Below are 21,965 nucleotides of genomic sequence, written 5' to 3' on the forward strand. Positions count from 1 at the left end.
GGGATTTAAGTTTTGGCTCTCCTTTTACTTCCTTCCTTTCCAGGGAATGGCAGGAAGTGCGTTTGGTTTGCAGAGTCTGAGGTTTACTTTCACTTTTGGCCATTGTCCACTTCCCAGCCAAGCAATGCTCTTCCTTTGCTGCCTCCGCACAAAAAACATCGCTTTCTTTCTTCTTCCTTCTTTCTCATCTTCCTTCCCTGACTGACCCCTTTTCATTCCCATCTTGTTCCAGAGAGTTTGGCAGTGCTGCCGATAGCCATGCTTACCATGGCTGTGGCTTTCCCACATGGCGTGGAGCGGGGTCAGTCCCAGTGAAAGAGAAGCCACACAGGCTACAAGGCCGGGCCAGGGAGCATACCATGTAGGCGCTGATGGTGGGCGTGGCACTTGGATGCTGGCCATTCAGCCTGGAATGCAGTCAGCCTTCGATCCATGGCTCAGCCTTGGATCCCCGCCTCAGCCCTATCCCCACAAGAGGCAGAGAATGCTAAGTAGGTGGGGCTAACATGATGCGACGGTTCCTTGCCAGCTCCAAGACTGCCCCGCAGATCAAAGGCTGGCTGTATTTTGGTCTGGATGGTGGCCATCAATTATAGATTAGCAGCTGGCCGGCCAGGGCTGAGGCACTGGAGGGCAGTCCTTTGTGTGTCTCAAGGGCAGCCTCCCAGTCCAGATCTAGCCACATCACAGGCTGAAACCGTCCCATGGGTTGTAGTTTGAGGACTCCTGGATTACATGCTTTCTGTGCTGTTTTTATCTATATTATTCCATTTCTATTTGAAGTTATTTGTGAATGCTGAAAAGAATGAGATATGCTTTTATGTGTCCCCTGGAGGTCATATAAGAGGAATGTGTTGTCATTTGTCCTCTGAAACGTCCCAATATTGTGTGAGAACAGAACTTTCACCCTGAGGCCATGGAAGAGCATTCTCCCAATCCAATTCAGGAACGAAGACTTCATGTAATATGTCTCAGAGCATCCTAATGTATAGGTAATGCCCGAGTAATGACAGTTCACTTAGAAACCATTCAAAGTTATCATCTAGCCCACCCCCTCCAAATACTTAGAGCCCATGCCAAAAAATATGAATGTTGCATGACTACGGCCGTCCACACTTATGAATGACAGCAGAGGCGAGGCAACATTTGCCCTATCTATTGCCTCACCCTGTCGAGATTTATCCTGCGATGTTGTAGCGAGCCATCGTTTCCTTTGCCTACTTTGGTTCATTTGCAGAAACTATAGGGCCAAAGTAATGACAGATCACTTGAGATCAGTAGAACAAAATCTCGCAGTACTGATCTCATGGGATATCGCACTATAGTAAGTTCTCTCCTAACTGAGGACTGTACCAGATCTGGCTGAAGGGCCTTTGCAAGCTGATGAGACTTTGGGCAGTGAAATAGCCTTTCTTGGAGCCTTCCAACCTTTTCAGTCTCAGCGCGAAGAGCGTTTACAAACCAATTGGAGGCTTCAAGCAAAGGATATTGTCCGAAAGTCTCATCAGTGGAATCAAGGAACAGGCCAAGTAGGGGTCTGGCCCGCCAGACACATGCCACAGAGGAGCTGCTCTAAGGTAAACCAGGGAAGAAGCTTGTTTCAAAATTGTTTCAGTTCTCATAGGTCTCTGCTGAAATTAACCCACTCCAATAAATCTTATGTTTTCTCCTAATTTCTTCTGATTACTCTTTAACTCAAAACTGGCTTTGAGTGAGATTTCCATATATAGAGATAATTGTAAAGAAAGATATATTTTCTAGGTATCTTCTAGCTTTCATGACTCATGAATATAAAAATCATGTCTATATGACAGCACTGTAAGCTTGGAAAATACAACATAATGGAATTTTGGAAAAATTCAGAAGAAAATTCATTGACTTTCTACAGTTTGATCTTTTTCTCTAACTTTGTTATCGTTTTCATTTCTCTTTCACTTTGAAGGTAATAATGGGCAGGAGAATCAAGATTCCTGTGAACTGTTCCAAGTGATCAATGCTAAAGATGGAATAGGGAAGTTTGGAATTCGAATGGAATTAGAAAGCCATAAGAGAAACCAGTCAAATTTTTGGAATCAGGAAAGCTCATCTTCCACTGATGCCCTGAAGCAAGACATTTTTGCCCAACGAGAGAATGTGAGGGAAAAATATATTGGGAAAAGGGTGGAACTAATCAAAGATAAATTACATGTAAATGAAGACTACTTAACCCAAAAGAAAGGAGATGATGCTATAAGACACGACGGACAAAATTACAATGGGACATTCATTGGAAATAACTCCCTTACATCTCAAAAAGTGGTTCACACAGAAAAGGATCTTTATAAATGTTTGGAATCTGGAAAACATTTTAGAACAAGCAGGCAACTTACTTCCCATGAAAGGATTCACACTGGGGAGAAACGGTATTCAGAAGCACCTGTAGCCCACGTAGCCCAGTCCCCACAATCAACAGGAGAAAAACCATATAAATGCATGGAGTGTGGGAAAACCTTTATTCATAGCAATGGACTTAGAAGTCATAAAACGATCCACACGGGAGAGAAACCATATAAATGCATGGAGTGTGGAAAGACCTTTGCTCTGAGCAATAGACTTACTATGCACAAAAAGATCCACACAGGAGAAAAACCATTTAAATGCATGGAGTGTGGAAAAACCTTTACTCAACGCGGTCATCTTATTTCCCATCAGATGATCCACACAGGGGAGAAGCCCTTTAAATGCATGGAGTGTGGAAAAACCTTTGCTCACAGAGGTAATCTTAATTCCCATCAGGTGATCCACACAGCAAAGAAATATAAATGCATGGAGTGTGGAAAAACTTTTACTCAAAAAAGTAGTCTTATTTCCCATCAGGTGATCCACATAGGGGAAAATCCGTTTAAATGCATCGAGTGTGGTAAAACCTTCACACGTAGCTATGAACTTACTATCCACAAAAAGAGACACACGGGAGAGAAACCATATAAATGCATGCAATGTGGGAAAACCTTTATTTGTAGCTATGAACTTACTATCCACAAAAAGAGACATAAGGGAGAGAAACCATATAAGTGCATGGAGTGTGGGAAAACCTTTACACGTAGTTATGAACTTACTATCCACAAAAAGATCCACACAGGAGAGAAACCATATAAATGCATGGAATGTGGAAAGACCTTTGCTCTGAACAACAGACTTATTATCCACAAAAAGATCCACACGGGGGAAAATCCATTTAAATGCATGGAGTGTGGGAAAACATTTACTCAAAGGAATGGACTTAGAAATCACAAAATGATCCACACAGGAGAGAAACCATATAAATGCATGGAGTGTGGAAAGACCTTTGTTTACAACAATAGTCTTACTATCCATAAAAAGATCCACACAGGGGAAAATCCATTTAAATGCACGGAGTGTGGGAAAACCTTTACTCATAGCAATGGACTTCGAAATCACAAAATGATCCACACAGGACAGGAACCATATAAATGCAGGGAGTGTGGAAAGATCTTTACTCATAGAAGTCAACTTATTAATCATAATAGGAGCCACACAGGGGAAAAACCTTTTAAATGCATGCAATGTGGTAAAACCTTTACTCAACGTGGTCATCTTATTTCCCATGAGATGATTCATACAGGGAAGAAGCCATTTAAGTGCATGGAATGTGGAAAGACCTTTGTTCAGCGTGGTCATCTTATTTCCCATGAGATTATCCACACAGGGGAGAAACCATATAAATGCATGCAATGTGGTAAAACCTTTACTCGTAACTATGATCTTACTATCCACAAAAAGAGACATGCAGGAGAGAAACCATATAAATGCATACAGTGTGGGAAAACTTTTATTCGTAGCAATGAACTTACTATCCACAAAAAGATCCACACGGGAGAAAAACCATATAAATGCACGGAGTGTGGGAAAACCTTTACTCATAGCAGTGTACTGAGAAGCCACAAAATGATCCACACAGGAGAGAAACCATATAAATGCATGGAATGTGGAAAGACCTTTGCTCTAAACAATAGACTAACTATCCACAAAAAGATCCACACGGGAGAGAAGCCATATAAATGCATGGAGTGTGGAAAGAGCTTTGCTCAGAATGGTAATCTGACTTCTCATAAAAGGATCCACGCTCGGAAGAAAGTATATAGCAATAGCAATTCTGCTTTAGACTTGCATAACAATATGCAAAGCTTTATAGCAGTCTTTGAGGAGTTTACAAAGTCAGCATATTGTCCCCAGCAATCTGGGTCCTCATTTTATGGACCTGAGAAAGATTAATGACTGAATCCACCATGAGCCAGTCAGATCGGACTCCGCTTTCAGCATTTCCTCCATTTTGGAACTGGTTTTCTTTTTCTTCAGAATGTTTCCAAGGGCAGAAGAAATAGATCCCCCGGGATGTTCATCAGAAGAGGCCGGAAGGGTCTCTGCCCTTTCTGCTTTCCCCCTTCAATGTGAGGCTGTGAATAATTTTAGAAGGGCCCCTGTATATATTGAATTAAAGAAATCAATAAATAAACATTTTCCTGATTGCGATTTCTCTGCCTGTTTTCCATCTTAACTCCACGTAAGATTGAAGTTCCCAACATCCGCAAGACAGAAGCTGGGTTTTCCCAGACAGCTCCCTGATCCTTCCAACTGTCCAGCTGTTTCTGAGAGGATTTGGACCCTTTTGAGGCCTCCCACAATCTCTGCTGTGCTTTCAGGGTGGCTGTTCTTGAGGGAAGTGAATTCAAATCCTCCAGAGATTTTTCTCCATCTCCACAGGCAGTTCATGCACAGGAAGGAGAGGAAGATGGAGAAATTGCCACCTTTAGAGGCCACAAAGCTTTTCTTGGGCAGGGAGCCATTGAGGGGGCCTTTCTTCCTACTCTAATGCCCATCCCTGGCCTCTCTCTTCCCCTCAGGGGAGCTCCCCCCCCCACACGCTCTTTGTACAATCTTGGCAGTTTGGGCCAAATCCACCAAGGGAACCTTCTGCCAAGAGAAGGAAACGTCAGGCTTTTTCCCCTTGGTTTGCTGGAGGGCGAACATCACAGCTCACTTCTTTTTATTTTTATAACAACAGAAACAAATAAAACCTTTCAGTTCATCAGTGTGTCAGTTGAGTACACATTTCTTTGTGCACATGATGCCATTATACATATTTTACTTATATATGTTTATAATCCTAATCAGTATTTCATATCACATATATCACTTTATTGTACTAGCCTTAACATATTTATTGATTTTCAATAATATATTTCACATTCATTTTCTTACTCTTATCTAACTCATTAGTTTATCAGTAATAAATATTATACTGTACTTACATATTTCATTTTCTTACTCTTCTATCTAGCCATTCATAAAATAAGTTCCAAATTTTATAATAACGTTTTTCCTCTTGTTCTCTAATTGCCATTGTTAATCTACTCATTTCTGCAAATTCCATTATTTTCTTAATTATTTCCTCATCCATCGGAATTTTCTCTCTTCCAATTTTGCGCAAACACAATCTTTAGCTGCTGTTAGTACATTGATAATCAAGTAGGTTTAACTCTTTGTTATAACCCACAGGCAAAAATTCCCAATAAAAATCTCTGGTTTTAAATCTATAGATTGTTTTATCGTTTTCTCCAGCCACATATGATTCTAGTCCAATACTTTTTAGCTTCTGTGTATGTCCAACACATAAGGTAGTATGATCCTGGTAACTTCTGACATTTCCAGCACTTCGCCGACTTCTTTTTAAACCCCTTGGCAATTCTTGTTGGGGGTAAATGCCACCTGTAAAACATCTTATACTAATTCTCTTTATAGGCTGTTGACATAGTTAATTTATAGTTTCTAGATGATAGTATCTGCCATTTATCCAAGCCTATTCTATATCCAAAGTTTTTCCCTCACGCACAGCTCCCTTCTCTGAGGAGGCTCTGAAGTGAGTGAGCTCACAAATGCTTGCCGCTCTAGGATACCCTACTTGCTCTCCTTAACAGAGGCTTTGGGAGAGTCCGGAGAGGAAAGATCCAGGCATACGCCGGGTGAGGGGTGAGGGGGGGGGGCAATCATATCAGTTTTCATGCTCCAAAGCCGTCCTCCCTGCAGCAGGAGGCGGAAGAAGCGGGGATGTCAGGAAGGTGGCAGGGCTCCCCTCCCGCCTCTTGTCTGGGGAAGAGCCCGAGTGGGGGGAGGGGAGGCCTTGTGGAGGCCTAACAGGAGAGAAGCCAGGAGGCAGGATTTGCACTGGGCTCCTCGAGGGCCCGATCCTGTCTCCGGAGGGGGAGAGAAGTGGGCCGGCCTCTCCAGCTGCCTCCTTCCCGGCCCTGCTCGGGGAGACCTGGGCCCTGCACTGGGATGAGCTGCTTGGGGCTCTGGGCAGGTTGGGTGAAGGTTGCTCAGTGGCTGAATTCCACTTTCTAATTCTAATTTCTATTTTTTTTTTCTTTCCATCCCAGGTACAGAAACTCAAAGCCATTTGAAATCTTTGCAAGCCAAAATTTTCTCTTTGGGGGTGGGGAAAAGATCAGAATAACTTGCAAGGATCCGTTGTGCAGTCCCAGAAATGGTCCTGTGAAGGAAAAGGCATCTGGAGATCCACAAGAGTCCTTGGACCCATTTGGAGTTGCTCTGCATAACAGGAAGAATGGAGACACAACCTTTTGCAAAGGAGGGAAGCGGAACAGGCCCTTCCGCTGTTCAACCTGGGAAGTTCTGTACAAGACCTGATCAGGAGAGCCTTGAGGAAGAAACCATCCTCCCTAGAGAGGTTCAGCCCTGGAACTTCATCCAATACCAGGAGGCTGAGGGTCCCCGAGGACTTTGCAGCCGACTCCATTACTTTTGTAGGCGATGGCTGAGACCAGAAAAGCACACCAAAGCCCAGATGCTGGACCTGGTGGTTCTGGAGCGGCTCCTGTTCCTTCTGCCCCCAGAGATGGAGAGCTGGGTGAGGGAGTGCGGAGTAGAGACCAGCTCTCAGGCGGTGGCCCTGGCAGAAGGCTTCCTCCTGAGCCAGGCAGAGGAGCAGGTCAAGTTGCAGGTGAGATGCTTTAGGGAGCTTAGAAGGGAATTGAGAATATTTTTGAATACTTCACCCCTCCTTCCGCCAAACTTCTCTGACATTCATAATATGGGGCAATCTCTCACCAATTCTTGTAGGATGTTGTTCCATTGTTTTCTCACTTAACCTCACTGATGGATATTGGGGGCTTTGAGGTTGTGTTCCGAATATAAGAATCCACTTTATGTCATGTATATTAATTATGCTTTTTTCCTTCCTCCTGTTTGAAGTGCTTCACTGTGGAGATCAGAGATCCTAAGGGAAAAAAGAATCCATCAAATCCCCCTCAGGAGCTATTTTTCAGGAGGATCCCTTGGGAAGATCCAAGTTGGGACACCTCGGGAGGTAATCAAAGATCCTCCAATTACCTATCTGTCTTACCTTCACTATCCCTTCTCTTCTATAGAATTCCTCCTCCTATTTTAATAATTACACATTTTGAAATTATTTATTCCTTACAGGGAAACAAAGAATGGAGTTTTCTGGTTTTTATGATGGAGATCAAACAGCGGTTGAAGAACCTCCAAATCAAGTAAGAAAGGGAAAAGTTATTAAATTGGTATTCTCCCTTAATGAAGTGAAGTGGGTGTTATTTTTGTGTTCTTCCACAATATGGACAGCAGAATAGCAGGTTCAAGTTGCTGTCAGACAGCATGGCTTCCTCTGGTTATCTGCTAGGTACTCCTCCAACTTTGAGTTTACAAGAAGCAATTTTTAAAAAGTCCTCTCTTGTAGCCAACTCCATATTTTAGTCCAACATTTCTGGGCTTCCGGGCATGACCACTAGAGAGACTTTTAAGATGCAGTCATTTAGGATTTGCAGTTAGTTATCAGAGTGAGGATATAGACATGTAACCCCGTATCTAACTCCTTAACTGAAGCAGCCCTACAGGTAGTTCTTGTTTTCTGACCATAACTGGGGCCCTTGCTAAGCATGGTGGTTGTTAAGTGAATCGCAACCGACTTTGTGACCTTTTTTGCCACTGCTGTTAAGAAAATCACTGCAGTTTTTAAGTGAATCGTGTAGTTGTTAAGAAAATCCAGCTTCCCCCAATGACTTTCCTTGTCAGAAGCCATAGAAGAAGAAAGTGGAAGAAACTGCTAGAGACACATTCTTTTTATAATTCTTTGACTTGGAATTATGCAAGGCTAATGAAAAATAAATGAATATTCACATTGCCACATTACCATTTTTAAAAAGCCTTATTTATAACCTCTAGTTCAAAAATAAAATATTAAAAAATAAAGCAGACGATTCAAATCCAAAGGGAGTGGCCATGTTGAGCATGTAATCAAGATACTTTAGGCTACAAAATAATTTCCAATCCTCTGATTTGTACCTCAGTTAGGAGATCAACTATTCCTACTTTGGAAAGGCTGAGAAATGACTTTCCCAGGGAATTTTTTCTTCTTTGTTTTCTTCCATTCAGCCAATGGCTCAGACTACTAGATCAATGAATGATAGACAGAGTGATAGATAAGTTGATCTAGAAGTTGGATTACTTTACTGAAAGGTACTAAAGCTTTTGCAGAATCAATCAACTTGATAAAACTTCCCCAAATATTTCTTAAGTGAAAGTAACTTTCATATTTGCCCATTTTCTCACCTAAAATTAGGACATGCAACACACTGCTATTTAACACAGTGCATATCTCTGCTTTGGGAATTTGAGAACAACGGAACAGAATAACACAGTTGGTAGGGATCTTGGAGGTCTTCTAGTCCAACACCCTGCTCAGGCAGGAAGCCCTATAACATTTCAGCTGAACGGCTGTCCAATTTCCTCTCAAACACCTCCAGTGTTGGAATACCTGTTGAGGTAATTCCCTGTTAGGAGAATGAGCGCATACAGGGAGACGTACTGAGAGTAGCGTTTGAATAATACACACACAGCACACAGATACACTGTACAGTAAATGTAGGTTTTTTACTTTCAATAAAGGTTTAAGCAAAGTTTAAAAACAGTCCAAAGTAATTCACAGGTTAAATCAGTCAGTTTTCAGTCCAGGGATAATCCAATAACAAAGTCCAGTGTCAAAAACAGTTCAGTATCAGACTTACATCAAATCCAGGAATATCAGTCAATTAGGAAGAACGGCAATATTCTCCAACAGAAGGAAAAACAAAGACTCACTGAGACTTCTGAGACTAAGACTAAACAACCCAGGTTTCTGGCTCCATCTTATGGCTGTTTGAGAAACCACATCCAATTACACTTTTAGGATTCTCTTAAAGATACAGTATTAAAATGTTTATCCTGGTTTATATATTTTCAACCCAAAAAGCTGTTAAGTGACTTACATTCCTAACAGTACCCACAATTTCTGGAGGCAAGTTATTCTACAGATTAATTGTTCTTACTGTCTAATTTCTCTTTAGTTGTACATTGATTCTCTCCTTGAATATTTTCCATCCATTGCTTCTTGGTACACTGCTATCATGTCACCCCCTAGTTCTTCTTTTCATTAAACTAGATCAGGGCCCTGCAACCTTAAACCCCCAAAGAGCCATTTGGACCCATTTTCCACAGCAAAAAACAACAACACTGAGAGCCACAAAACCTGGGTAGGTGTAGCCCAGTCGATGTCACTCATTCCTACCCAGTCAGCCACACCTACCCAGCCACAAAACTCTTCTGTCTCTCTTCCCACTGCCTCTCTACCTCCCACCCTCTCACCCACTTCTCTGTATCTCTCTCCCCTCTTCCCCCTCTCTTCCCTTCTCTCTTTCCCTCTATCTTCCCCTATCTCTCCCACTCTGTATCTCTCCTCCTTTGTATGTGTATCTCTTTCCCCCTGTCTCTCCTTCTCTCTTTGTATTTCTCTCCTCTCTCTCCCATCTCTCTGTATCTGTATGCCTCTGTCCCCCATCTCCCTAGCTTCCTCTCTCTCCCTCTCTCTCTGTATCTTTGTGTGTCTATCTCTCTTTTCTCCCCATCTCCCCGCTGTGTATGTGTGTTTCTATGTCTCTCTCTCTCTCTATGTCTCTCTCTTTTTATCTGCCTGCCTCTCTTTATCTGAAAGTTGTGGCTGGGCCAAGCCAGCAAGCTCTCCTTGGGGCTCTTTGCTATTCCTTTTAGGAAATCCAGGCTGGCTAAGGAACGAGCGCCAGCTGCGGCAGAGGTTTTCCTTTAGACGATCCTCCTCCACCACCACCTTGTCTCGCGACCCCCTGGCTGGCTGTGGTGGGGGTCGGGATGGTGCACATGTGCGGGGAGACCTTGCTCAAGTGAGCAGCCAGACTCAGCCAAAGTGCAGCAATGGTGCACACAGGGCGGGCAGCCGCTCACTTAAGGAGGGTCTTCCTGTGCATGCACCCCCTCCCTGTCCCTCCACAGCCAGCCAGGGGGTCATGAGAGAAGGAAGTTGAGGAGGAAAAGGAGGGTCGTCCAATTGAAGCATCTGCCGTGGCTGGCACTTGTTCCTCAGCCAGCCAAGATTTCCAAAAAGAAGAAATAAAAGGAATGCTGAAGAGCCCCAAGGAGAGCTTGCTGGCTTGGCCCAGCCACAGCTTTCCAAGAGAGAGAGAGAGAAGAGACACAAAGAGAGAGAGAGAGTGCAAGAGAGATATACACATACAGACAGAGACATAGAGAGAGGGAGGAACCGGCTAAGGTGTGAGTGTCTTTGGCAAGGGCACTCCAGCTTTCTCCAAGCTCCAGCTTTCTCCAAGCCTTACCCCAAGGCTGTGCGAAGTTTGCAGGGCCAAACCCCTTTTCCTGCTGCCCTGAGCTTCTTAAAGCCATGGCTGGGCACTGCGGGCCTGTCCCCCTTTCCAATGTCCCATCCTCCTGGATCACATTCCCACCATGCCAGCCCTTGTATTAGCAAGGCTGGCATCAGTTGCGGTCAGGTCGGGCCAGTGTCTCAGGCAGAGAGCTTCTCCCCAAGCGACTGAGGCACGCCCACCCGCACCAACAAGGGCCGGAAAATCAGCCCAGGCCACTTCTCCATCCTCTGTTATTGCCCTTACATTCTCAAGTCAGGCAAGGGAGCGGAGGGTGAAGGAATGGAGCCAGCCGGTGATGGGACAGGGAGCCGCAGCAGAGAGCCCAAAGAGCTGTATGCAGCTCTTGAGCCGCAGGTTGCCGACAACCAAACAAGACATACCCAATTCCAGCAACTGTTCTTTATATGTTTCAGCCTCCAATCTGCTCATAATTTTTGTTCCTCTTCTCTGCACTTTTTCTAGACCCTTAAAATCTTTTTTAAATCTGGCAACCAAAACTGGATGCAATATTCCAGGTGTGGTCTTACCAAGGCATTATAAAGTGGCACTAACACATCATCTGATCTTGATTCTATCCCCCTCTTAATGCAGCCTATGATTGCGCTGGTTGGGTTTTTTTGGAGTTGTTTTGAGCACACTTTTGCCTCATGTTTTGTCCACTAGGACGCCAAGATCACTGTTGCACTTTCTACTGTTAAGCCAGGTATCACCTATTCTATGTCTGTGCATATCTTGAGCTTATCTTCTGGAGTGATGTTATTCCTGTCAATTTGGTCTTGCCTGCAAATGTGATGAGTTCCCCTTTTACTCCTCATCTAAATCATTGATGAAGATGAACAGATCTTGCGAATCTTCCTGTTCTGTTCTTTTTTCCGTGTTCAGGAGAGTCTTGTGTCCTTTGAGGAGGTGGCTGTGTATTTCTCTGAGGAGGAATGGTCTCAGCTGGATTCTGACCAAAAAGCGCTACATTTGGAAGTCATGCTTGAAAATCATAGGACTGTGATCTCCCTGGGTGAGTTTTCCAGTCCCAATCAGAGTTCAAGAAAATAGATTATAATTAGTGTTTTTATTAAAAAAAACTAGCAATATGCAACCTGGCGTTGCTGTAATGTAACTGCGGAATGGGCTGTCTTGCTTCCATTAATGTCTCCTTCCTTCCATTAACATCTCCTCCCTCATTTCATTAACGTCTTGCTTCCTGAAGACGTGATGGCAAGAGCAACTTCTCTCTGAGCCCTGATTTTGGTGACAATTAAATCAGTTAAAAATGTTTTCCCTGTGCCCCCAGAAGCATCAAGAAATGTTGTCTCATATGTGATCTGTGTGACATATGTTGTGTTGGTCTTGTAGCGCTGATTATTCCTTAACTCAAAACTGACTTTGAGTGAGATTTGCATATATAGAAATAATTGAAAAGAAAGAGATGTTTTCTAGATATTTTCAAAGCTTTCATGACTCATGGATTTAAAAATCATGTCTATATCACACCACATAAGCATGCAAGCATGCAACCTAATTCAGAAGGAAATTCACTTTTCTACAGTTTGATCTTTTCATTTCTCTTTTGCTTTGAAGGTTATAATGGACAGGGGAATCAAGATTCCTGTGAACCATTCCAAGTGATCAATGCGAAATATAAAATGCAGAAATGTGGAATTCGAATGGAATTAGAAAGCCATGAGAGAAACCAGTCAAATATTTGGATTCAGGAAAGCTCATCTTCCACTGATGCTCTGATGCAAGACTTTCTTGCCCAACAAGAAAATATAAGGAAAAAATATATTGGGAAAAGTGTGGAGCTAATCAATGATAAATTACATGTAAGTGAAGACTATTTAACCCAAAAGAAAGGAGAAGATGCTATAAGACACAGCAGACAAAATTATAATGGGACGTTCATTCTTTCTCTAGGAAATAACTTCCTTACATCTCAAAAAGTGATTGACACAGAAGAGAAGCCTTATAAATGTTTGGAAAGTGGAACATGTTTTAGAACAAGCAGGCAACTTAGTTCCCATGAAAAGATTCAGACTGGGGAGAAGCTATATACATGCAGAGAGTGTGGTAACAGGTTCAGAAGTTGTAGTAACCTTATTTCCCATAAAAGGATCCACTCAGGAGAGAAACCATATAAATGCATGGAATGTGGAAAGACCTTTGCTCATAGCAGTGGACTCAGAAACCACAAAATGATCCACACAGGAGAAAAACCATTTAAATGCACTGAGTGTGGAAAGACCTTTGCTCAGAGCACTGGACTCAAAAACCACAAAATGGTCCACACAGGGGAAAAACCATTTAAATGCATTGAGTGTGGAAAGACATTTGCTCAAAAAGGTAATCTTATTTCCCACAAGATGATACACAGAGGAGAGAAGCTGTATAAATGCATGGAGTGTGGAAAGACCTTTGCTCAGAGCACTGGACTCAGAAACCACAAAATGATCCACACAAGGGAGAAGCCATATAAATGTACGGAGTGTGGAAAGACCTTTGTTCAACAGCGTAATCTTATTTCCCATAAGATGATCCACACAGGAGAGAAACCATATAAATGCATGGTGTGTGGGAAAACCTTTACTCATAGCAATGGATTTACTATCCACAAAAAGCTCCACACAGGAGAAAAACCATATAAATGTATGGAGTGTGGAAAGACCTTTGCTCTGAGCAGTACACTTACTACGCACAAAAAGATCCACACAGGAGAAAAGCCATATAAATGCATGGAGTGTGGGAAAAGCTTTACTCACAGCAGTACACTTAGTATTCACAAAAAGATCCATACAGGAGAGAAACCATATACATGCATGGAGTGTGGAAAGACCTTTGCTCAGAGCAGCGGACTCAGAAACCACAAAATGATCCATACAGGGGAAAAGCCATTTAAATGCATCGAGTGTAGAAAGACCTTTGCTCAAAGAGGTCATCTTATTTCCCATAAGATGATCCACACAGGGGAGAAGCCATATAAATGCATGCAGTGTGGAAAGGCATTTACTCATAGGAGTGTTCTTACTATCCACAAAAAGCTCCACACAGAAGAGAAACCACATAAATGCATGGAGTGCGGAAAGATGTTTGCTCGGAGCTATGATCTTACTTCCCATAAGAAAATCCACACAGGAGAGAAGCCATATAAATGCATGGAATGTGGAAAGAGCTTCGCTTGGAATCGTAGTCTTACTTTTCATAAAAGGATCCACACTCGGGAGAAACTATATAGCAATAGCAATGCCTTATATAACTTAAACTTATATACTAGTCCAAACTGCTTTACAGCACTCTCTGAGCAGTTTACAAAGTCAGCATATGGTCCCCAGCAATCTGGGTCCTCATTTTACCAACCACAGAAGGATGAAAGTCTGAATCAGCCATGAGCCTCTCAGAATCAATTAGCCTGTAGTACTGCATTCTAACCCCTGCCCAACATGTCTATAGAATTATATGTGTATGCATATTGTGCCTTTCTGATCCAAATGAGACAAGGTTCACTAAAAATTTCATAAGCAGGAAAGGAGAGAAAAAGAATAAAAGGGCAGGATCTGGAAAGAGGGAAGAGACTGCCTGGAATTAAAAGGAATCAATAGTAAAACTTCAACAAGACTTCTAAAAGATACATTTTAACTGAAACTTTGTAACTAAACAGTAGAACCCCAGGAAGAGAAAGTGGAAAAAAAAAAGAGCAGAAAAGAAACAGCTTGCATGTATTTGGATTACTTGGTGATCTTTGGATTCTTGGTTATTGCATTTGAATGACTAAAATTAATGGGGTGGTTGTTTAAAAATGTATACAATGGCACTACTTCTGGATGAATTGAAAATAGAACTTAAAAAGTACAAAGAAGATGCACAAGAAGGGAGGGGTTCTTTTGGCTTCATTTTTCAATTCTTAGAAATGGAGATTTGGAACTATGAGAAACAACAAGAAACGTCTGCAAAACAAGAAGACTGGGACAAAGAAGAAGCCATCTTTAATGAACAAGTAATTCTATGTGGGGAAGAAAAAGGAAAGTGGGGAAAGAGAATGGAGAATTTAAGACTTAAAAAAACAAACAAAGAAAAGAAAAATAATTCAAAAAATAAGTATAATACTGGAAAGCCTGTTGCGGAATAGGGGAATACAGAAGAGAGAAATAGAGGTAGAGAGACAAGGAGGTAAAAAGGGGAGAGGGAAGAAGAAAAGGAAAAGAAGTTATAAAGGACCGAAACAAGATATAGAGAAACGGCCTATTTAGAGATAATGGGTGAAAATTTAACTGAAAAAGGGATTCTGTAAAGGTACATAAGATTGTATTGTTATATTAGTAATAGAAATAACTTTAGAAAATTGGAAACAATGTATGATTAAAATGAGGGATAAAATAGTGTAATTTAGTGAAATGTTTGTTAATAAAATAAGTGAAATAAATGAGAAAATTGAATTAGGAAGGGACAGGAACATTTTAATTAGTTAATGTTTTATAAAATATAAGTGAAGAGGGGGGGAATTAATTATGGAAAGCTTATAACTGTTCCCACAGAAGTATGATATTTAATTGAAAAGTAATGTTAAAGAAGTTAAGATTTTAATGTATATTAACATTAATGATAGAATTGAATTGGAATGGAATGTGTTGTTTTAATTACATATATTTATATTTTTTTCTTTTTTTAAGAATATAGTGTGTATTTTAAGAATGTACCAAGCAGAATCTGAATGGAAGCTATGTATTATATTGAATCTTATAACTTTAAGATATATATTGAAGCCTAAATAAGAGTGAAATGGATAAACTTAAAAGATATAGAGGTGTCATACTCCAGTCAGCAACTACAGGAGAAACTTTGTTTAATGAGAAAAGATAATAGATAATTGAAACAGGACAGACAAAAAATATAAATATAATGATTTGAATTGAGATGATAAAATAAAATTGAGAAAATTAAAAGAGGGGAGAAGCTATGTAGAAAATGTAAAACAGTAATAAGATATGGAATAGAACGTAAAAATGAGCATGAAATTGAATTTGTGTCTATATGAAGAAATGTAATTCCAGGTTGCTTCTGTCCTTGATTAGTTTCCATCCATTGTTTCTTATCTTGCCCACTGGGGCTTTGGAACAAAAATTGACCCCGTCCTCTTTGTGGCAGCCTCTCAAATACTGGAATATTGCTATCCTTTTCTCTAGACTAGCCAAACTCAAATCCTGCAATCATTCTTTTAATTTTCAGGTTTTTAATCCACTTAGCTACACTTCTTTGCACTTTTTCCAAAGTCTCATCTTTTTTGTAATGTAATGACACAAACTGGATGCAATATGTGATTTTGATTCTATGCCTCTGTTTATGTTTAAGTGATCACCCATTCGGACTCCAAGGACCGTTTCAGTTACTGTTTTTGAGCCAGTTTTCATGTAATATGTTTTTATCACCCAGGTGTAAAACATTGCTTTTCTCCACATTTTGTTGGATTCAACCCTGTCTTTTTTTTTTTGTAAATTTTATTTGAGTTTTCACAAAAAAAATACAAACAAAACATCTTTTTTGAAAGTAGTGTAATCCCGGGTTTCCTTAAAATGAGGACAATTAACCCAGTGGAACAGCTTGCCTTCAGATATTCTGGGTGCTTTATCGCTGGACATTTTTAAGAAAACACTGGACTAAGTATGAGGTTTTAAAGGAAACATGAGCATCAATGGAGATTAAGGTTATCATTTGGCCTGAAAGTGATGTGTGGCTGCCAATATTTAAGTGGTGGAGATTCCCTAATCATTTCAAGAAACTTCCTCTAATGAGTATATCCACTAGAGCGGAGTTGCAGGCAGAAATGCATTAGTTTTGAATCCCTTACTATTGTTTCAGCTTTCCTTACTTTGCTTACTATTGTCGAAATCTGCCTTTTCACCCTGCTTCACATTATGTAATGCAAGTTATAACTGAGAAACAAAACATAAGGAGAACAGCGTTATAGTGACAAGTCAGAGTATGTGCAAAAAGTTTCAGGGTGAACAATTTGTCTTTCAAACAAGGGGCCAGAATGAACAGAAGCTGAAACAAACACATGAGCGAAAGATATTTTTTAAGCATTAGGGCCGCATTGTTGTCCTTATGGCGTGCCAGAATCTAAGAAACACTTAGATTCACTTATAAGGGTAACTTAAAATTACTTAGTGGTGGTATTACTTGCTAAATATGCATACAATTTTCTTCCTTGCATTAAAAATTACTAACAGACTAAAGTGTTTGGATGGCCTTGGAGGGGAGACATATTTCAGTTCCTGTTTTTCAAATATGTATTATTAAACTTTTTGTGTCAAACTGGAGAAAAATAGAAATAAATACTTAAAGAAAAGTCAAAGGTTACCTCCACTCTTTTTACATGGATTTTTAGCCACTTTTTCCATCGTTTTAAATTCTTTGTTTTGCTCACTGTAGCTAACCGCTTTGTGTCATTGTAGACTCCAAATGTGGTTGAATATTTTCATTTTCTTTGCATTTATGGTCTAATGATATAGCCCTGCCTTAAATTCTCCAAAGGCCTTAAGCTTCCCAGTCACATTTGTTGAGATGAATTTCCTACTCAACCTCTGCAAAAATGGTTTTTCCTCATCATAGTTTAGAATTTATACTCCTTTTTCACGACCTTCTTTTCTTCATTTTGTAATTCCACCTTTTCTCCAGTCAGAGCTGAAACGCCATTTTCCAATCTTTGATTCTCAAATAAAGAGCCTCATTATGAGGTAAAATTTCTGGAATATTCAGAGGTTTCAGCTTTTCCTCCATTTTGGAACTGGTTTTCTTTTTATTCAGGGTCGCCGTGTAGAGCTGGAGCCATTGAGAAAGGCCTTTTCTCCTACTCCCAAGCCCATCATCCCTGCCCTCTCCCTCCCCCTCCTTCGCGCTCCTCTTTCCCGCCAAATCCAGCAGGGGACGCGCTCTGCCAGGAGAAGGAAACTCCAGGCGCTTCCCCATTGGCCCGCTGGAGGGCGAACGTCAACGGCTGCCTTCTAGAGGAGGGTGCGAAGGGAATGACATCACAAACGCTTTTTTTTTATGAATAAATGAATTCATTGGCCGAGTGTGGTTACACACGCAAGGAATCTGTCTTGGTGCATATGCTTGCTGTTCTAGGACGCCGCACTCACTCTCCTCAACCCCTGAGGCTCTTCAGGAGGCGGAGAGGCTGCGGGAGAGTCTCGCGGTGAGAGATCCACACATGCTCCAGGTAAAGGGGTGGGTCTTCTCGGGTCCCATGCTTCCCAGCCGTACGCCCCATGCAGGGGGAAGCGGAATAAGCGGGGATGCCAGGAAGACGGCGAGGATCCGGGAAACGCCAGGGTGGGGGAAGAAGGGAGGATCGGCCTTGCGGAGGCCCAGCAGGAGAGGAGAGAAGCCGGGCGAGGAGAGGGAGGATTCTCACCCGGCTCCCCGAGGGCCTGATCCTGTCTCCGGAGGGGGAGAGAAGTGGGCCGTCCTCTCCAGCTGCCTCCGTCCCGGCCCTGCTCGGAGTGGACCTGGACACTGCGTTGGGATGAGCCGTTTGGGGCTCCGGGCAGGTTGGGTGAAGGTTGCTCAGTGGCTGAATTCCACTTTCTGATTTTTGCCGTTGGTTTTTATTTACATCTCAGGTACAACAACTCGAAGCCATTTGAAATCTTTGCAAGCCAAAATTTTCTCTTGGGAAACAAAAAGGACAGAATAACTTGCAGGGATCTGTCCTGCGACCCCAGAAATGGTCCTGTGAAGGAAAAGGCATCTGGAGGTCCACAAGAGTGCTTGGACCCATTTGGAGCTGCTCTGCTGGAAAGAGAAAGGATGGAGACACAACAGTTTGTAAAGGAGGAAACTAGGAAAGGCCCTTCAGCTGTTCAGCCTGGGAAGGGTGGGGAAATCTGGACAAGACCTAGGGAGGAGATCCTGGAGGAGGAAACCATCCTCCCTTCAGAAGTTCAGTCTTGGAATTTCATCCAATACTGGGAGGCTGAGGGTCCCCGAGGACTTTGCAGCCGACTACATCACCTTTGCCATCAATGGTTGAAGCCGGAAAGATATACAAAGGCACAGATGGTGGACCTGGTTGTTCTGGAGCAGCTCCTGTTCCTTCTGCCCCCAGAGATGGAAAGCTGGGTGCGGGAGTGTGGAGCAGTGACAAGCTCCCAGGCAGTGGCCTTGGCGGAAGGCTTCCTTCTGAGCCAGGCGGAGAAGCAGAAGGAGCATGTCCAGTTGCAGGTGAGAGGCTTTAAGGGGGCCAAAAGGGAATAATTTGTTTGAATACTTCGCCCCTACTTCCCAAATTTCTCTGACATTCATATTGTGTGGCAATACCCCACGAATTCTTGTAGGACATTGTTCCATTGTTTTCTCACTCAACTACGCTGATGGATATTGGGGGCTTTGAGGTTGTGTTCCAAATATAAGAATCCATTTTATGTCGTGTGAATGTACATTAATTCTTCTTTTTTGTTTCCTCCTATTTGAAGTGCTGCACTGTGGACATCAGAGATCCTGAGGAAAAGAAGAATCTGTCAAATCCCCCTCATGAGCTATTTTTCAAGAGGATTCCTTTGGAAGATCAAAGTGAGAACGCCTCAGGAGGTAATTGAAGATCCTCCGATTAGCCATCTGTCTTTCCTTCTCTGTATCTTCTCTCCTATTTTGCTAATTATGCATTTTGAAATTATTTCTTACAGAGAAACAAAGAATGAAGTTTTCTGGTTTTTACGATGGAGCTCAAGCAGTGGTTGAACTTCCAAAACAAGTAAGAAAAGGAAAAGTTATTAGACTTGTATTCTCCCTTCAGGAAGTGAAATGGGTGTACAGTGCTCTCTCCTTCAATTTTCCCACTTTTCGTGGCCTGGATTTCTTTTGTGTTTTTCCACGACATGGAGAGCAGAATAGCAAGTTCAAGTTGCTGTCAGTCAGCACGGTTTCCTCTGGTTGTCTTGTTCTGCTAGGTATTCTTCCAACTTTGAGTTTACAAGAAGCAATTTTTTAAAAAGTCAGGAATTAGGAATAAATGTATCACAGTGTCAGGAACTGCTAGAGACCCATTCTTTTTGTAATTCTTTGACTTGGAATTGTGCAAGGCTAATGAAAAATAAATAAATACTCATTGGCACATTACCATTTTTAAAAAGCCTTATTGATAACCTCTTGTTTTAAAAATCATATTAAAAAAATAAAGCATATTAAAATCCAAATGGAGTGGCCATATAAAGCATGTAATAAAGATACTTATTTGACTACCAAATAATTTCTAATCCTCTGATTTGCACCTCGATTAGGAGATCAAACATCCTCACTTTGCAAAGCCTGAGAAATGACTTTCCCAGGGAATTTTCTCTTCTTTGTTTTCTTCCATTCAGCCACTGGCTGAGACTACGAGATCAAGAGATGATAGACAGAGTGATAGATCAGTTGATCCAGAAGTGGGATTTATTTTACTGAAAGGCACTGAAGGTTTTGCAGAATCAATGAACTTGATAAAACTTCCCCAAATATTTTTTCAGGGAAAGCAATTTTCAGATTTGCCCATTTTCTCATCTAAAATTAGGACTTGTGTGACACATAGCCATTTAACTTAGTGCATATCTCTGCTTTGGGAATTTGGGAACAATGGAACAGAATATCAGAGTTGATAGGGAACTTGGAGGTCTTCTAATCCAGCCCCCTGCTCAGGCAGGAAGCTCTATAACATTACAAGATCCCTGTGGCACTTAGTAGTGTTGAGGCAGGTAGCACCTATTCTGTGCCTGTGTCTTTGGTTTTTCTTTCCTAAATGTAGAACTTTACATTTCTCACAGGAGAATCTTGTGTCCTTCGAGGAGGTGGCTGTATATTTCTCTGAGGAGGAATGGTCTCAGCTGGATTCTGACCAAAAAGCACTGCATTCAGAAGTCATGCTTCAAAACCATAGGAACGTGGTCTCTCTGGGTAAGAGTTTTCCAGTCCCCAATCAGAGTTCAAGAAGACAGATTTCCCCTTCAGTTTTTAATTTAAAAAAATCACTAACCAGATATCGTCTCCTGGGAGGAAGAAGGAAAGAATCCAGCATTGTCATCCTATAAGGAAGGAAAGAGTCAATGTCTCATTGCTTAGATGCTTTGTGTGCCATTTCTTATCTGTATTTTTCCATTTCTATTTGACCTTATCTGTGGAAGCTGAAAAGAATGAGGTTGCTTTTATGTGTGCTCTGGAGGTCATATGGGAGGAGCGTGTTGTCATTTGTCCTTTGAAATCTCCCCAAATTAAGTGAGAACAGAACTTTCATGCTCAGGCCATGGAAGAGCATTCTCCCAATCCAATTAATTGAATGAAGGCCACATGCAGTATGACTCAGAGCATCCTAGGGTACAGCTAATCCCTGAGTTATGACAGTTCTCTATGTAGCCATTCCAAGTTATGATCTGGTCCTCCCCCAAAGTACTTAAGCCCCAGTCCCAAAATTATGAATGGCAAAATGATCCTGGGCAAAATGCTTTTCAAACAAAGGGAAAGCCTCTTCGTTTTCAAAGACTTTTCCCCTGGATTTTGTGCAGTCGGACTCTCAATTCTTAAAAGAACACTGGCCTAAAGTACTTCAGTGTAAGACCATGTGAGATTAGTAGCCTGAGATCTTGCACCACTGCTCTTGTGTGATCTTGCACTAAAATAATTTAGGCCTCCGATCTCTGCAAACAGAAAACTTTACCAGATCTGGCCGTAAAGTCCTTACAAGCCTATGGGACTTTGGTGCAGCGAAATAACCATTCTTGAAGCCTCCAATTCTTTTCAGTCTCAGCACGAAAAGTGTTTACAAGCCAATAGGAAGCTTCAAGCAAGGATTTAGCTCCAAAATCTCTGAGATCAAGGAACAGGCTGAGTGGGGATTCCACCAGACAGACAGACACCACGGAGCAGTTGCTCCAAAGTACAGAGGGGAAGAACTAGCTTGTTTCATAATTGTTTCATTTCTCACTGGTCTCTGCTGAAATTAGGCCACCCCAATAAATCTTAAGTTTTCTAATTCCTCTTTGGATGTTTCCCCTGATTATTCCTTGATTCAAAACTGACTTTGAATCATATTTGGATGGATGGATGGATGGATAATTGTAAAGAAAAAGATGTTTTCTAGATATTTTCAAAACTTACGACTCATGAATATAGAAATCATCAGGTCTATATCACACCACTGTAAGCATGCAAACATACAACCTAATGGAATTTCAGAAA

General features: G+C 41.7%; 2 protein-coding genes, 1 long non-coding RNA gene and 1 pseudogene across 13 annotated transcripts in view; 3 read left to right on the plus strand and 1 right to left on the minus strand.

The window, feature by feature from the left end:
- The window catches only part of LOC113454220 (uncharacterized), a 79,280-nt gene extending 74,747 nt beyond the window's left edge, over nucleotides 1-4,533 (plus strand). For all 8 annotated transcript variants that reach the window (XM_087927741.1, XM_087927742.1, XM_087927737.1 and 5 more), the window contains one exon: nucleotides 1,943-4,533. In XM_087927741.1, the coding sequence (XP_087783867.1) occupies nucleotides 1,943-4,275 (2,333 nt within the window). In that variant the 3' untranslated portion in view covers nucleotides 4,276-4,533. The remainder of the gene's footprint in view (nucleotides 1-1,942) is intronic.
- The window catches only part of LOC148126581 (uncharacterized), an 83,381-nt gene that overhangs the window by 17,696 nt on the left and 43,720 nt on the right, over nucleotides 1-21,965 (minus strand). The gene's annotated exons all lie outside the window — the stretch shown is intronic.
- LOC148126582 (uncharacterized) lies at nucleotides 5,986-17,106 on the plus strand. 3 transcript variants are annotated; one of them, XM_087927849.1, is made up of 6 exons: nucleotides 5,986-6,023; nucleotides 6,438-7,021; nucleotides 7,273-7,387; nucleotides 7,504-7,574; nucleotides 11,655-11,784; nucleotides 12,348-17,106. In XM_087927849.1, exons 2-6 carry the CDS (start codon nucleotides 6,626-6,628, stop codon nucleotides 14,150-14,152), a joined length of 2,517 nt encoding a protein of 838 aa, XP_087783975.1. In that variant the 5' UTR covers nucleotides 5,986-6,023; nucleotides 6,438-6,625; the 3' UTR covers nucleotides 14,153-17,106. The 3 variants fall into 3 exon arrangements, with proteins under 3 accessions (XP_087783975.1, XP_087783974.1, XP_087783973.1); XM_087927848.1 differs by having other exon boundaries at nucleotides 6,001-6,119; XM_087927847.1 differs by lacking the exon at nucleotides 5,986-6,023 and having other exon boundaries at nucleotides 6,126-7,021.
- Nucleotides 18,053-21,965, plus strand: part of LOC113452267 (uncharacterized) — a 47,457-nt pseudogene continuing 43,544 nt past the window's right edge. The window contains exons 1-3 of the transcript XR_015742478.1: nucleotides 18,053-18,983; nucleotides 19,235-19,349; nucleotides 19,445-19,512. The product of XR_015742478.1 is annotated as an uncharacterized LOC113452267 (transcript). The remainder of the gene's footprint in view (nucleotides 18,984-19,234; nucleotides 19,350-19,444; nucleotides 19,513-21,965) is intronic.

The sequence above is a fragment of the Pseudonaja textilis genome, chromosome 2, assembly GCF_049901715.1.
Source record: "Pseudonaja textilis isolate UNSWEBS1 chromosome 2, rPseTex1.2, whole genome shotgun sequence".
Lineage (NCBI taxonomy): Eukaryota > Metazoa > Chordata > Lepidosauria > Squamata > Elapidae > Pseudonaja > Pseudonaja textilis.